The following is a 16275-nucleotide window of genomic DNA, read 5'->3' on the forward strand; positions in this document are numbered from 1 at the left end:
AAACGAGGCATTTGTTGCATCCAGTGGGGACATAATTACGGATTATAATGACTTATACTGTCTTTTTTCACGCCGCGTAAACATAAAACCATGTCTGCATTTGTGATCCAAGAAACGACAAACAACAAGTGCTACTCTACACTGCTCAAAACTCACGTTTGAATCCTCAGTGGCACATTCTTTAAATATGAAACCTCACAGTCTGTGAGTCAGAACAGCCGGCATTGTAGTCTACTCTCCCAGGATCAGGAAACAGTCCTCCATAAAATGTGCTGCACACATCTGAATATTTGGGTTGAAGTGTTCTGGAACAGTGTTGTAAACACAACTTAACCACTGATTTCTAGTCGTGTCCTCTTTTGGAAGACCAAACAAAGTAGTTTCGCTTTCACAACGAAACACACAGCGCCTTCACGACATGGCGGCAGCAACAATACTACAGCGAGAATAAAAGTTACGCCTTTTTTCTTTGCGTGAACATTTGGGCGGCGTTATGCAAATCTTCCCACATAGTGAGGTAGACATGTGGGGGGCGTGTTAGAACGAGCCGTTTTAGGTAGGTGTGGCTGACTCTTATCTTTTATAAAGAATATCTCTTTGGATTTGAGACTTTAGTCTTTGCAACTTTACAGATCTTCGTTATGCACCAAGAGCTTGTAACACTCCAAAGAGAAAGGACAAATTGAAATCTTGTCTTATGACCGCTTTAATTGTTTCAGCTGCACGTTCCTCTAACGCAGTGGTTCTCTGCTCATTTCGCACTGCTCCGTTCATTCTGTATATCTCACTTTATTGACTCACTTCAGTTCATGGATCTGTCTATTAACGAGCTGATGAAATGAATCAGGTGCGTTAAATAAAGACATAAAACGTGCAGAGCAGTGGGACTGGAGTTGAGAACCACTACATTGGTTTCAGAAAGTAACGCTTCCATAATGTTTGCAAATTATAAAATGGAACGTCCCTGAATGTGTTTCAAGAGCTTGTAACACTCCAAAGAGAAAGGACAAATTGAAATCTTGTCTTATGACCGCTTTAATTGTTTCAGCTGCACGTTCCTCTAACGCAGTGGTTCTCTGCTCATTTCGCACTGCTCCGTTCATTCTGTATATCTCACTTTATTGACTCACTTCAGTTCATGGATCTGTCTATTAACGAGCTGATGAAATGAATCAGGTGCGTTAAATAAAGACATAAAACGTGCAGATCAGTGGGACTGGAGTTGAGAACCACTACATTGGTTTCAGAAAGTAACGCTTCCATAATGTTTGCAAATTATAAAATGGAACGTCCCTGAATGTGTTTTTCTCTCTAACGTTCGCAGTAACAAAAAAAAATAAACCGCGTTCTGAACGTTCAGCGAACGTCTGCATAACTTAATGAGAACGTTAGCGCAACGTTCTACATATTTTTGTTAGCTGGGATGAGTTAAAGGAGGAAATGTAAAAGTTCAGTACGGTTTGATGCACAGCCACCATCTTTATCGCAATTTTGTCCGAAAAGTCGAATGAATTTCGCTTCATTTTTTCACAGCATAATATTACGAGAAGCCGAACAAACATAACCGCAATTTCCATTTGTCGAAATCTAAAAGTTGAATTACGACCTTATATCACACCAAATTCTCTGGGGGAAAAGCAGCATAACTTCACATTTACATAACTAAAATGGTTAGGCTACTTTATGAGTAAATGTAGTTTTGTTGGTAGTAGTGACCTGTTACTTTAAATCGTGATCAAAGATTCGGGAATGCGAAACCTCTGGTTGCTGATTGAAGTGTAAACATTCAAACTCCTTACCGACTCCCTGGAGAAAAATAAAGCCGATCACCATCAACAACGGGTGCCAGTTAAACTCCGCCGCTCCCCCGTCCCAGCCGAGCCCCTCTCTGAAGTGTAGAACCCACGCTAAAGCGAACGCGACCGCCACAAACCCGAGCGCCAGAGCCAGAGGCAAGACAACGAGAAACTGCTTGTAGCTCTCCATCCTCGCAGTCTGCAATACACTCACGCGACTACAGCAGGGCAACGACACGAGACACTGGGTCCCTTTTGCACTCTCTCGCCCAAACAAGAGGCGCTGTCTTAAACCCTAGTAAGCTGCCTATCTGGGCAGCATTGCTGGGAGTCAAAATGCAGTCTAGGTAGGAAGCAAACTAGGTTTGGACCTTATCCATGCCCAAAATGCTACATGTGAAGCTTATAATGCCCAGTAACAATGTGCCCAGTACTATTTTGTTTAAGTTTAGACTTATAATGCTGTCCAGGTAGGCAGCTTCCTAGGTTTTGGGACGACTTCTTTCTTTTCCTTTTTTTCATTCCAGCACTATTTTGTAACTATCCACAGTAAACTTATGCAACACCACTAGTTTCACAATGATGACAAGAGAGTATTGGTCACAAACTAGTCTTTATTAGTAAAGTTACAAGTAAATAAAATAACTAAACAGAAAAGTGTTTCAAGTTCAATTCCATCAACGGATAAATGTTTGTTCAGGGCCGGCATTATTCAATCCAAACGACTCATGATTCATGCATTTAAAAAGAAATGTCTTTTGAGTCCTCTAAAATCCAAATAGAAAAATTTAATAAAAGGTTGTTGATGTTTTTTTGTGGAGAAATGCACTGTAGCTCATTATTAATCATCACATACAGAACTATGAAATGTGCTCATGGTTCATCCGAAGCTGGTCTCTTCATTTTCTAAACATGGCAGCAGAATGAGTATTTTTCTCCTGGACAGTGTGAGTAATCGTGTCTCTATCAAAGTAAACCTCGTGACTGTAGGTCAGGAAAACAACGTAGAGAGGGTGTTGAGTTATGACAGACAGAGTGAATGAGATCTAAAAACAGAGACATTCATTTATTCATGTCACACCACATCCCGTGGCTCTTTTAGAGGAACTCTCTTCATTAAAAGCCCCGTCTTATTGTCATGCAGGCGAAGGTGGGCCTGTCCTTCATCTTCAGTCTGAGTGATGTCTACCACAGCCAACAGATCAAGTTCATCTTCATACTTCACCATTCTGAATGTCTAGATAAGACCGTCAAGTTACTACATGCAAAGTAAAAACATAGCAGACCATCTCAGAGATGCACTAGAGTGAGTCCACTCAATCAGACACCTCTATGTACATTCTTCCACAACATTATTAAACAAAATACGTTTCTAATTAGAATCAAAAATTGCTTTTACAGGGTTTGCCACAAATGAAAAAATTTAAATGTTGTCATAATTTACTCACCATCATGTTCCAATACTGTATGTATGCAGGTAAAGTTGGACATTCATATCCAGCTTTACATAAAGAGCTGGACGATAATAGTCACATTTTGCAATTAAATCAAAAATCAGACAGTTGAAATTTGCTATATAGTACATTATGTATTGCTCTATGTGAGTGTACTGAGTATATGCTAGTAAAGTTGTATATAATATACACCCAACTTTATATATAAAGCTACCTGATTGTATTTTAGATTTCTGCAATTACATAATCAAGAAAGAAATGTTCCAAAACCTGGTAACTTGTTCTTCTATGGAGCATATTCCAAGAGATGTTCATACAAGAAAGCATACATTACTTATCCCGGCTTAGCGTGTGCTGAGGATGGGATAGAGTGAGCAGAGGCGGCGGAGTTGAGAACGGCGCCCCGGCGGATGCGACGAATGAGTGGCAACCACATGTGACGACCCCGGGCTGGACTCCGCTTTGTCCTCGGTGAAAGTTGATGTATTCCCTCAGCGACCAGCAGAGATCAGCTCCAGGCATGACGAAGTGGATATCATCCTCTTTTTACAGATCTTCTTTATGCACCAAGAGCTTGTAACACTCCAAAGAGAAAGGAACATTTTTAATCGCATAAAATGACCCCTTTAAAAAAAAAAAAAAAAACCCTCTCTAAAAATACCAGAAAAGAAGTCCACATAAAGTTCAAATAGGCACATGAAGTGCATGAAAGTGCAGCATGAACATTTTAAACAAGTTTTTTTGTTGTTGTGTGTTTTGTATCATACGAGTTTGAAACAACATCAGGGCGAATAAATAATGTTTTCATTTTTGGGTGAACTATTCCTTTGAGTGCCACAAAAAACTTTTTAAGTTCCTTAGAAAGCCAACTATGCTCTGGTGCTTTAACAAATTCAGATACCAATACACTGATCTGAAGGACCCTAAATATATAATCAAGATTTGTTCTCACTCAGGAACTATATACAGGCCAACAGTTCTCTATACAGGGTTTCTACAGGATTTTCAAGCTCAAATTTAAGACTTTTTAAGACCTGCACAAATACATTTAATACCATATGAACGGGGCAGGGCAATGTCTACAGTAACATATTAAACTGTAAAAGCATGAGATTATTATTCTTATCAATCCACCAGTTCACATTTACAGCTCTGTGTGTTTGCAGGGTAAAAACATGGGTCGATTTTCACATTGGTCTGAACAAAAACAGCCCCAATACTGTGTTCCTGCAATACTGGAGGCTGCAGTTTCAGGACCGCATTTCTACAGGACCCATCTAGCCAATTCTATTCCAACAGAGGAGACCTGATTCAAACATCAAACAAACAGATGCAAAGACTAGATCCATGGAAACTATTAATTTTTTATCTTTCCATTTTATTTCTGATGTAAGAGCTGGCGTGAACTTTTTAAAAATTATTTGGTTACACTTTACTTGAAGGGGTGTGCATAAGACTGACATGACACCTTCATAATCATGACATGACACCTACAGAATCATGACATGACACCTACATAATCATGACATGACACATGTCTTGAATATGAAGGTTTTTTATGCATGTTTATGACAACTGTCATTAAGTGTCATTCGCTCAGTTATGTCATTTTTAATGCAAAGATGACATTGTTTGAGATGTCTTTGTCTTAACCTCATGATTATGAAGGTGTCATGTCAGTCTTATGCACACCCCTTCAAGTAAAGTGTTACCAATTATTTTATATTTATTAATGTACTAATAAACACACTAATTTGTACCACAATTGTTTTACCGTTTACTGCACTTACGTGCGTCGGACATCAGACGGGAAGTGCTGAACTGCGGCTAATGAACAAATTTTGCAAAGACAAAAGTCTTTCTTTATAAGAAAACAGAATTTAAAACCTAAAAACTTAAATTTGTTTGATGATCTGAAACATTAAAGTGTGACAAACGTGCAAAAAAATAAGAAATCAGGAAGGGGGCCAACACTTTTTCACACCACTGTATAGATCCTATACATGTATAGAGCCTATATATAGAGAGAGAATATATTGAAATAAATTATGTTAACTATTTCAAGAAGGTTACCAACGGGTATGTTTAGAGTTAGGAGTTGGTTAGGACAATAATTAAGTGTATACAATTAAACAACTACATAATTCCTTTAAAATAATTATATACAGAATTGAATAGCAAGTGCTATAGAATAGTATGAGTGGCTAATATATACATACAATAAATAAATAAAACAAATTAAAAAAACTAGCCTATAGGGTCCTAGAAATGCGGTCCTGAATAAAACAGGCTTACTGAAAATGCACATTCATTCTCTGCCAGCAGGAGGCGCTTTCGGAATGGCAGAAACACAGCGGTTTTTCCGGTAACGACAGTAAACAAAGACGAGCAGCAACGGACTCTGAAACGCCCAGCTCTCCTGTTTATAAAATCATCGCCTTTTGAAGTTTAATCATCACATTAAGACATAGCAATTCTGGTCTTTCCGTCCCGTTTAAATTTGATACAACTAAATGTATGACTTATTTTTAAGACCCCGCGGAAACTCTGTATAAGAAGAGGGATCTTCTCTGCACCAATGTTCTACAAAGAACTATTGAAGAGCCATGATTTGCAGTACCTGCTGAGCTGGGTCATCGTCTAACAACTGGATTCTCCTTTTGACTGCACGGCCAGAAGACGTCACAATCACCTGAGGGGCCTGTGAGGAAGAAGAACCACTGATTACAAACCATCCTTCCATGCAGCGATGTTCTGCTTTTACAATAAAAAATCAGCTGGTATTTCTGGTGTGTTTAAAAATGAAAAAGTTCTAGTATTGATATTTCTATAATATTGCGACGCAGCTACAGCTGGTAATGAACCCATAAACATAAATTACTCTATCGTCACGGGCAGCAGTGATGGAGAAGGCTGTGACTATCTCATACTTCCAGTCACATCCTGTTTCAGCCATGATCTTCAGAACACTGTGAGAGAGAAAATTCAAAATGACAATCGCAGAGAGAAGCAAAATCTACATGGTTTAATACTCTCATCATAAGGTCATGGTTTCTCATTCACTTGTTTATGCTTGTTCAAGGACACCGTTTATAAAAAGATTCCTGTTATATGTGACCCTGGACCACAAAACCAGTCCTAAGGGTCAATATTTTCATCTAAAAGCTGAAAAAATAAGCTTTCCATTGATGTATGGTTTGTTAGGATAGGACAATATTTGGCCGAGATACAACTATTTGAAAATCTGGAATCTGAGGGTGCAAAAAAATCTAAATATTGAGAAAATCACCTTTAAAGTTGTCCAAATTAAGTTCTTAGCATAGCATTTTATTAATCAAAAATTAAGTTTTGATATATGTACGGTAGAAAATTTACAAAATATCTTCATGGAACATGACCTTTACTTAATATCCTAATGATTTTTGGCATAAAAGAAAAATCGATAATTTTGACCCATACAATGTATTGCTGGCTATTGCTACAAATATACCCCAGCGACTTAACACTGCTTTTGTGCTCCAAGGTCACATATAGGAATATTCAATGTGCAGCTTTCTCTCTCTTGCCATTTATATAATAATTATTATGCTCACTTTATTGTGCTGGGCCCAGCATGAACAATTCGACCCGAGTCATCTGGGTGAAAAAAGACCCAGTCTGCTTCTAGAGTCACATTTCATGTCCTGGATGCCATTCTTGGCCTGATGTGTAAAGATGACAGATTACTGGGTTAGATAGATGAGGTCTTTACACACGAGTCAAGCCAAACTGATTAGTATAGCACTTTTCACAATACATACGGTTTACTTAGTAGTATGTATCACCCTACGCAAGTATACTGTATGCATGCAGATAAAGTTGCACATACTTACATATCCAACTTATCTGCAATGATATAACCAAGAAAAACTTTAATTAAATGCCACTTATGTCAGTTATTGAAGATAAGTGGTCTTGTTCATAAAACCAATGATTATTTTAGTACCAAATACTCAAAACATTCATTGCTGTGTAAGATAAACCTAATACTGTTTGTCTTGCCCTAAGAGTTAATAATATGATAATAATTTTAACTAAAATGCAACATGTAGGTAACATACACACTTTAACCTCAGTGCATGTCTAAATATATCTCAGCTTGGCTTTTTTGTTTTTTTTCCCTGAGAATATCTGTAGGAACGAGAGTATTCACCGGTGCTCCGTCTGTGATAGAGCAGATGTGATGGGTTCCTCTGTGCCTCTTGTGGTTGGGGGTGTAGATGTAGTGCCAGGGATGACCTCCGATCTGAACCCAGTTCTCAAAGTATGACATCTCAAACAATACGGGAGGAAACTCTGTAGAGAGAAGTGTTGACAACTCGCATGAAAACATTTTTTTTTTTTCTGTAAACGTCACACCATCTATGCAGAGCCTAAACATAAATTCAGAAGCACTCTCCAAAGTCTTCTGATACTTAAAGGTAATACGTGTAATTGTTTTCATTTTTTCATACAGAGTCAATTATAAGTAAGCCATCCAATTGATTCCCTTTAAAAAGTATAAACACTACGAAGTACATCATGTGCATATGTTTTGCCAGTGTTCAAAGATGCATAGTTTTTGGGAAGTTATTTGGTCTACTCTTACTAGATTAGATTGGATTAGATTCAAATTTATCGTCATTGTGCAGAATATATTATTACCACTATTTCATTCTTTAGTTTAGTTAGTACAGTTAAAACTAGATAGACAGACAGACAGACAAACAGACATACATACATATATATAGACAGACAGACAGACAGACAGATAGCTAGACCGACAGACAGACAGAGAGACAGATAGACAGACATACATACATATAGATAGACAGACAGATACACAGACCGACAGAGAGACAGCTAGACCGACAGACAGACAGACATACAGTGGGGCAAAAAAGTATTTAGTCAGCCACCAACTGTGCAAGTTCTCCCACTTAAAAAGATGAGAGAGGCCCGTAATTTTCATCATAGGTATACCTCAACTATGAGAGACAAAATGAGAAAAAAAATCACATTGTAGGATTTTTAAAGAATTAATTGGACAGATAGATAGACAGACAGACAGACAGATAGACATACAGATAGATAGACAGACAGACAGACAGATAGACAGACAGATAGACAGACATACAGATAGATAGACAGACAGACAGATAGATAGACAGACAGATATGACTGGTTATGTTCGGCTGTGATTGGCTCATGCGATAAATCCCGCCTCTTGTGTTCATGTGCGTTCTACATTCACGAATCAGTCTGAATGAACAATATAATGGCATTAATGGGAAGACTCATTTAAACAAGTAAACAACTCACAGACTTAGATGTAACCACTTTATTACGTCAAAATAAGACTTGAAATGGTCTGAAAACATGATCCGTGGGGGTTTTAGTGAGTAAATCAGCTTGTTGAAATTTAAAGTAAATGTCTGTGTCTGTGACCAATATTTACTGAGCTTTGATGACCGATGAACCGAATAATTCACAAGAAGTTCAAAGTTAACTATTATAAAGAACAGCTGAACATAAGCTCACAAATAAAATATTTTGTTTAAATGGTTACGGCCTTGAGTTATTATTTTGGAATAAATATAAAATGCTTAATAACTTGATGAGATTCATACTTGGCTTTAATAAACAGAATATTGGTTACATTGTTAATGTAGAAATATTAAATAGAATTGTATTTGTTGCTTTCTGGTAAAGTAATGTCTATTTAACCAAGAACATGTGACTGAGACAGGAATTTACATTTGATTAAAAAAAAAGGACTTTGCCTCCTCATTTCAGAACACCACCTGTATGTATGTGTGTATATGTGTGTGTATATATATATATATAATACAATTTAAAAAAGAGTGAGTACACAAGAGCTGGGGCTCAGCGGGTTTCTCCCCAGGGGGCGCGCCGGACACACACACACACACACACACACACACACACACACACACACACACACACACACACACACACACACACACCCCATTCAGAGAAGATACACGGACTAACACAAACCTAAGCAGAACGAGCTTCAGAAGTGACATCTAAGTAAGTGCTGGGTGAAGTCTTTTTATATTCAGACTCGAATTCATATTATTGTTTTCCAAACTACAACAGTTACTACAGCATTAACGAATATACTGCAGAACATCTGCGTCTTTTGACTTACATAAGTCAGATATAAGCAGATACATTCATTCATTTTGCTCTTATTATAATTAAAGCTGCGTTGTCAGTGGGCATTATTTGCTGCTAAGCTAACTGTTAACTGCTAACTTTTCCATTGTTTACACGAATCCTCATATCAAGCATTTCCAAAACTTGGCAGAAAGTATAGAATATATTCGCATGGAATTCTTACAGTTGTCTGGCAGTGATTTCTCTGCTTGTTTTGAAATAGTAATCCGCGAACTAAGCGGCGCTCACACGTGTTTACATTACTTCCGGGTGTACGGCGCGTGTTTCCGGCTGGGATGTGTAGTTCTTCTTCACATTAGTGCGTGTTTCCGGCTGGGATGTGTAGTTCTTCTTCACATTAGTGCGTGTTTCCGGCTGGGATGTGTAGTTCTTCTTCACATTAGTGCGTGTTTCCGGCTGGGATGTGTAGTTCTTCTTCACATTAGTGCGTGTTTCCGGCTGGGATGTGTAGTTCTTCTTCACATTAGTGCGTGTTTCCGGCTGGGATGTGTAGTTCTTCTTCACATTAGTGCGTGTTTCCGGCTGGGATGTGTAGTTCTTCTTCACATTAGTGCGTGTTTCCGGCTGGGATGTGTAGTTCTTCTTCACATTAGTGCGTGTTTCCGGCTGGGATGTGTAGTTCTTCTTCACATTAGTGCGTGTTTCCGGCTGGGATGTGTAGTTCTTCTTCACATTAGTGCGTGTTTCCGGCTGGGATGTGTAGTTCTTCTTCACATTAGTGCGTGTTTCCGGCTGGGATGTGTAGTTCTTCTTCACATTAGTATGTAGTGTCGTGTCAGGTTTGTGATCGTAATGATTGATTGATGTTCTCAGATGAGGGGGTTGTTGAAGCTGGCCGCCCGTGCTGTGAGCAGGCCGCTCAGTGGAGGAAGACCCCCCGCGCCGTTAGGAGGAAGAGTCCTCACCGCCCCCGAGGACATCTTTCAGCATAACATGTGGTGAAGATGACTGAGTTTGGAGGATGCCTGGTAGCTGCCCTCAGCAGCCAAAGAAAACTCAAACCTGATATCAGTTTAGACATGCATTAATTCAGTGCAGTGGAACTCATATGCTTTATGAGCTCATATTACCTGAGACACTCTATATATATATATATATATATACCAAGCGATTAATCGCATCCAAATAAAAGTTTTAGTTTACATAATATTTGCGTGTGTTCTGTGTATATTTATTATGTATACACACACACGCATGCATGTATATATTTCAGAAATGTTTTATTAAATATATAATATAAATTATATTAATATAAATATAGACATGTAAATGTAAATATTTTCAAAATATATATTGCAAGTGCGTGTATTTATATATACATAAATATACACAGAACACACATATATTATGCAAACAAAAACTTATTTGGATGCGATTAATCGTTTGACAGCACTAATATATATATATATATTTATACAATAACGGTATATATTTATCTCACAGGACTATTACATTACTGCCGGGTGTACGGCGCGTGTTTCCGGCTGGGATGTGTAGTTCTTCTTCACATTAGTGCGTGTTTCCGGCTGGGATGTGTAGTTCTTCTTCACATTAGTGCGTGTTTCCGGCTGGGATGTGTAGTTCTTCTTCACATTAGTGCGTGTTTCCGGCTGGGATGTGTAGTTCTTCTTCACATTAGTGCGTGTTTCCGGCTGGGATGTGTAGTTCTTCTTCACATTAGTGCGTGTTTCCGGCTGGGATGTGTAGTTCTTCTTCACATTAGTGCGTGTTTCCGGCTGGGATGTGTAGTTCTTCTTCACATTAGTGCGTGTTTCCGGCTGGGATGTGTAGTTCTTCTTCACATTAGTGCGTGTTTCCGGCTGGGATGTGTAGTTCTTCTTCACATTAGTGCGTGTTTCCGGCTGGGATGTGTAGTTCTTCTTCACATTAGTATGTAGTGTCGTGTCAGGTTTGTGATCGTAATGATTGATTGATGTTCTCAGATGAGGGGGTTGTTGAAGCTGGCCGCCCGTGCTGTGAGCAGGCCGCTCAGTGGAGGAAGACCCCCCGCGCCGTTAGGAGGAAGAGTCCTCACCGCCCCCGAGGACATCTTTCAGCATAACATGTGGTGAAGATGACTGAGTTTGGAGGATGCCTGGTAGCTGCCCTCAGCAGCCAAAGAAAACTCAAACCTGATATCAGTTTAGACATGCATTAATTCAGTGCAGTGGAACTCATATGCTTTATGAGCTCATATTACCTGAGACACTCTATATATATATATATACTAGTGCTGTCAAGCGATTAATCGCATCCAAATAAAAGTTTTAGTTTACATAATATATGCGTGTGTTCTGTGTATATTTATTATGTATACACACACACACATGCATGTATATATTTCAGAAATGTTTTATTAAATATATAATATAAATTATATTAATATAAATATAGACATGTAAATGTAAATATTTTCAAAATATATATTGCAAGTGCGTGTATTTATATATACATAAATATACACAGAACACACATATATTATGCAAACAAAAACTTATTTGGATGCGATTAATCGTTTGACAGCACTAATATATATATATATATTTATACAATAACGGTATATATTTATCTCACAGGACTATTTAAGTGGACAGGAAAAATAAATAAGTTGATTAAAATTGCATGGTAAAATGTTCATTTATTTATTTTATTAATTTCTTCTGCTTTTTATAATACACATTGTTCCAACACAGCTTTATAGAAATGTTGAAAAAGAAGCTTCGTCTCTTTTTACAGAGCCGGATCATTTGGCTCAGCTCCGCAATAAGAACCGAATGTTTATTGCATTATTTCAGTGTCATGTGTGTTACCGTGATGGTGTTTAGTGTTTGTGTGAATGACGCTGTGCACCTTCTATTAATGTTATTATTTAAAAGGGCTTTGGTTCATCTTGTGACTTTCTCATCACCTCCTGCATTTGGTGGTTATCAGTGTATTACAAAGCTACAAAACAGATTTCAGTACTTCAGTAGGTTGTTATATTAACATTATTTCAGTTAATGAAATTACGGTATTTAACTGTAAATTTAAGTTAAAACCATAAAACCTAAAACGTTGCTACCGTATTTTTTACTGTAAAATTCCGGTAACCACAGCTGCCGTTTTTTTACCGTAAATTTTACTGAATTTTTTTTACAGTGTAGACAGCTCTTCACTAGAACCACTTCTGGCTTTTATAATTCAGCCAGATGTATAGAACATTATACACAGATCATTCCAAACAAACCCCTCTCAGAATGGAGCACAGTTACCGTATAACAGAAAGAAAGAGAGAAATCAGCTCTCAGACAGGACACGACTCCCATCGTTCACTGAAAGGAGCCGGCTAGTAAGAATAAAATAAACCTGAAACTGAAAAAACATTAGGATGTGCCGGGAGATGAGGAAAAAAGCTTGGACTATTCATTTATTGCATATATATGTATATACTGTACATATAATCATTTGTGGTGTGTTAAATAATTTAGGTTTGGGATTTGCACTGATTTTGATTTGTGTGTTTTATGCAGGTGGGCTGTGGTGCAGGGAACAGTGTGTTTCCCATCATCAACACCATCAGGTAACTGTGAGGAAAACACAACCTCGTTTCCTCAGAAGACAAATCTCATTTTTATTGCTAGGATAAATTATGTAGACGTTTGTCTGTCAGTTACCCTAGCAAAGGGCAAAGAAATCCCTGCTTACCAAGGGATCAAAATAGACTAATAAGTTAATATTGTGAACTAGTATTACAGTTTAAAATAACTATTTTCTATTTGAGTATATTTTAAAATGCAATTGTATTCCTGAATTTTCCGCATCATTACAAAAAAATGTTTTTCTTAGAATTTTTGTCTTGTTTCCAGCCAAAATATCTACAGGTTCTTAAATCAAGAACGGTTTTCTAGACAAGGACAAATTATTGTCTTGTTTTCAGAAAAAACAAGTCAAAATGAAGTGAGTTTTTGCCTGAAACAAGCGAAAATAATCTTGTTCTCTGTTTGAAATAAGATTATTTAGTTTACCCCATTGGCAGATTAGTTTGCTTGTTCTAAGCAAAAACTCACTTCATTTTGACTTGTTTTTTTTTCTGAAAACAAGACAGTATTCTTTATGTATTTGGTAAATATTTGTGTAATAAGTAGGATATTGATACGGTCATTATGATTCGCAAAATAGATTCTATCATGGTGATCAGGACACAAAGAGGAGGCTGATTGTACAGTGGGTATAGAACATAATCACCCCCTTTAAAATAATCACATTTTGTGGCTTTGCGGCCTGAAATGAAGACGGACACCGTTTTTGTTTTATCGCGGTATGTTATGCCACACATACACAATTTTCAGTTAAGGAGATGAAAATCGAAAAGGTTGTGATAGAAACAGTTATTGGGAGTAGCATGTAAGCAGGTGTATTTGTGTACTTCTAGGGGCAGTAAGGCGTTTCTGTACTGCTGTGACTTCTCATCTCAAGCGATTGAGCTCATCCAGGTAAATGACAGTCACGTGTCTCTGCTCCTCAGTGCACCTTTACATCAAACAGAGCCCACACACATCCCAGATTTACATTAGCCAAAGCCTTTGAGAATGGATGAAGACGGGGAGGGCAACATATCCTGTTCTCCATTCATATTAATGACGGCTGATCAGTCGTGTGGCTCTCTCTCCTGGTGCTTGATGCTTTTTGTTATGCAGAGACCTTCGTCAAATGCCAACAGCAGAACATATTGAATAGTGGGGGAAGTGACATCCACAGTGTGCCGACAGCAGCGTTTCTATTCCATCAGTATATGCTTGAGTTTGAGTAAAAACACTAAAAACTGTTCTCATGAACTAATTTTTTTTTTTTTTTTTTTTTACATTTTGTGAAGAAAATTGAGTTTGCCTGTGTAAAAGTCAAGCATGTTGCTTGAGTGTTGGTCCAAGTCAAAAGAGCCCACCCAGATTCTCTCTGATATTCTGGATAACAAGGCTCGTATAAATCTTTTAATGTACACTACCGTTCCAAGGTTTAGGCTTTTTTATTTTTTTACAACTTTTTTTTAAAGAAATGAATTGAGCAAGGACACTTTACATTTCTCATATGTGACATTAAAGACATTTATAATAAAAAATGTATGCATATATATATATATATATATATCCTGTTCTTGACTCCACCAAAAATATTTATATGTTTTCAACACTGATAATAATAATAAGAAATGTGTCTTGAAGACTGGAGTAATGGCAAGAATAAAGTACTCTTTAAAAAAAAATTCTAATAATTTTATATATAAATATAAATAAAATGGCTATTTTTATTGTAATAATATACCACAATATTACTGTTTTACTGTATTTTTTATTAATTATATGCAGCCATATAAGCTTAAACGACCTAAGATAACTAAGTAGTTTAATGTGTATTTATTTATTGATAAAACAAGTTATTAAACAGCATTTCTCTGCTTAAAAATATGTAATTGAGTATATACAATATTTGAAGTACCACTCTATATTTAATGGTAGTACTGAAGTTAATTTATGCTAATTATAATTTGAATACAATTCTTCATATGCTTCATTTCTATGCTTTTTAAGTAAAATAAAAACAAATAATATAAGTAATTTTATTTAGTGTATTTAAAATGTAATTAAAGCAATATCATTCCCATGTATTTATGTAATTAAAGTGTCAACCGCTTTCGTATTAAAATAAATGGATCTCATACCATTTGTTAGTTGTATTAGTATGATAAAATGTTTGCAGTGTAATTCCATGAAGGCAAAATCTAAAATGCTTCTCAAAAACAGCAGTCGTTTGAGGACAGTTGTGTATGTTTTCCCCTTGCAGGAGCACCCAGACTATGACCCTGCAGTGTGTCACGCATTTGTGCGGGACATTTGTGACACGGCGTCCCCATTTCCCTTCCCCCCCGAGAGTCTGGACATTATTCTGGTGGTCTTTGTGCTCTCCGCCATCCACCCAGCACGGTAACACATTCATTATGTGAACACTGTAACACACTTGCCCAGCATGCACCTGACATTAGAGTCTGTTTATTTGACCAGTGTCCTCGCTTATAGCAGCCATTCCCACTTTACCCTGCTGTTGTGATTTACCTATTGCAACATGTGCTTAAAGGGGTCATATGATGTGATTTCAATTGTTCCTTTCTATTTGGAGTGTTACAAGCTCTTGGTGCATAAAGATCTGTAAAGTTGCAAAGACTAAAGTCTCAAATCCAAAGAGATATTCTTTATAAAAGTTAAGAGTCAACCACGCCTACCTAAAACGGCTCGTTCTAACACGCCCCCACATGTCTACCTCACGATGTGGGAAGATTTGCATAACGCCACCCAAATGTTCACGCAAAGAAAGAAGGCGTAACTTTTATTCTCGCTGTAGTATTGTTGCCGCCGCTGCCATGTCGTGAAGACGCTGTGTGTTTCATTGTGAAAATGAAACTACTTTGTTTGGTCTTCCAAAAGAGGACGATATCTGCTTCGTCATGCCTGGAGCTGATCCGTGCTGGTCGCTGAGGAAATACATCAACTTAGTGCTGTGGATCGCCGGATTGGCTTTCACGGTGGACGAAGCGGAGTCCAGCCCGGGGTCGTCACATGTGGTTGCTGCAAGCTCCTTCGTCGGATCCGCCGGGCGTGCCGTTCTCGACTCCGCTGCCTCTGCTTACTCTAGGCCGCCGTGTGTTTCGTTGTGAAAGTGAAACTACTTTGTTTGGTCTTCCAAAAGAGGACGATATCCGCTTCGTCATGCCTAGAGCCTAGAGCTGATCCGTGCTGGTTGCGGAGGAAATACAACAACTTTGCGCTCCTTCG

At 37.8% G+C, this 16275-nt stretch overlaps 2 protein-coding genes across 2 annotated transcripts in view; one reads left to right on the forward strand and one right to left on the reverse strand.

Annotated features, from left to right (window-relative positions):
- The window catches only part of cybrd1 (cytochrome b reductase 1), an 8837-nt gene extending 5970 nt beyond the window's left edge, over positions 1-2867 (reverse strand). Inside the window, exon 1 of the mRNA XM_016276274.1 lies at positions 1800-2867. Within this exon, the coding sequence (XP_016131760.1) occupies positions 1800-1986 (187 nt within the window). The 5' untranslated portion in view covers positions 1987-2867. The remainder of the gene's footprint in view (positions 1-1799) is intronic.
- Positions 2868-10198: 7331 nt separating this feature from the next.
- mettl8 (methyltransferase 8, methylcytidine) overlaps positions 10199-16275 on the forward strand; it is a 10702-nt gene continuing 4625 nt past the window's right edge. Inside the window, exons 1-4 of the mRNA XM_016276285.1 lie at positions 10199-10411; positions 12982-13031; positions 13884-13944; positions 15290-15430. Coding sequence (XP_016131771.1) covers positions 10286-10411; positions 12982-13031; positions 13884-13944; positions 15290-15430 — 378 coding nt within the window. The 5' untranslated portion in view covers positions 10199-10285. The remainder of the gene's footprint in view (positions 10412-12981; positions 13032-13883; positions 13945-15289; positions 15431-16275) is intronic.

This window comes from Sinocyclocheilus grahami, unplaced genomic scaffold (genome assembly GCF_001515645.1).
Source record: "Sinocyclocheilus grahami isolate Dianchi unplaced genomic scaffold, SAMN03320097.WGS_v1.1 scaffold100.1, whole genome shotgun sequence".
Lineage (NCBI taxonomy): Eukaryota > Metazoa > Chordata > Actinopteri > Cypriniformes > Cyprinidae > Sinocyclocheilus > Sinocyclocheilus grahami.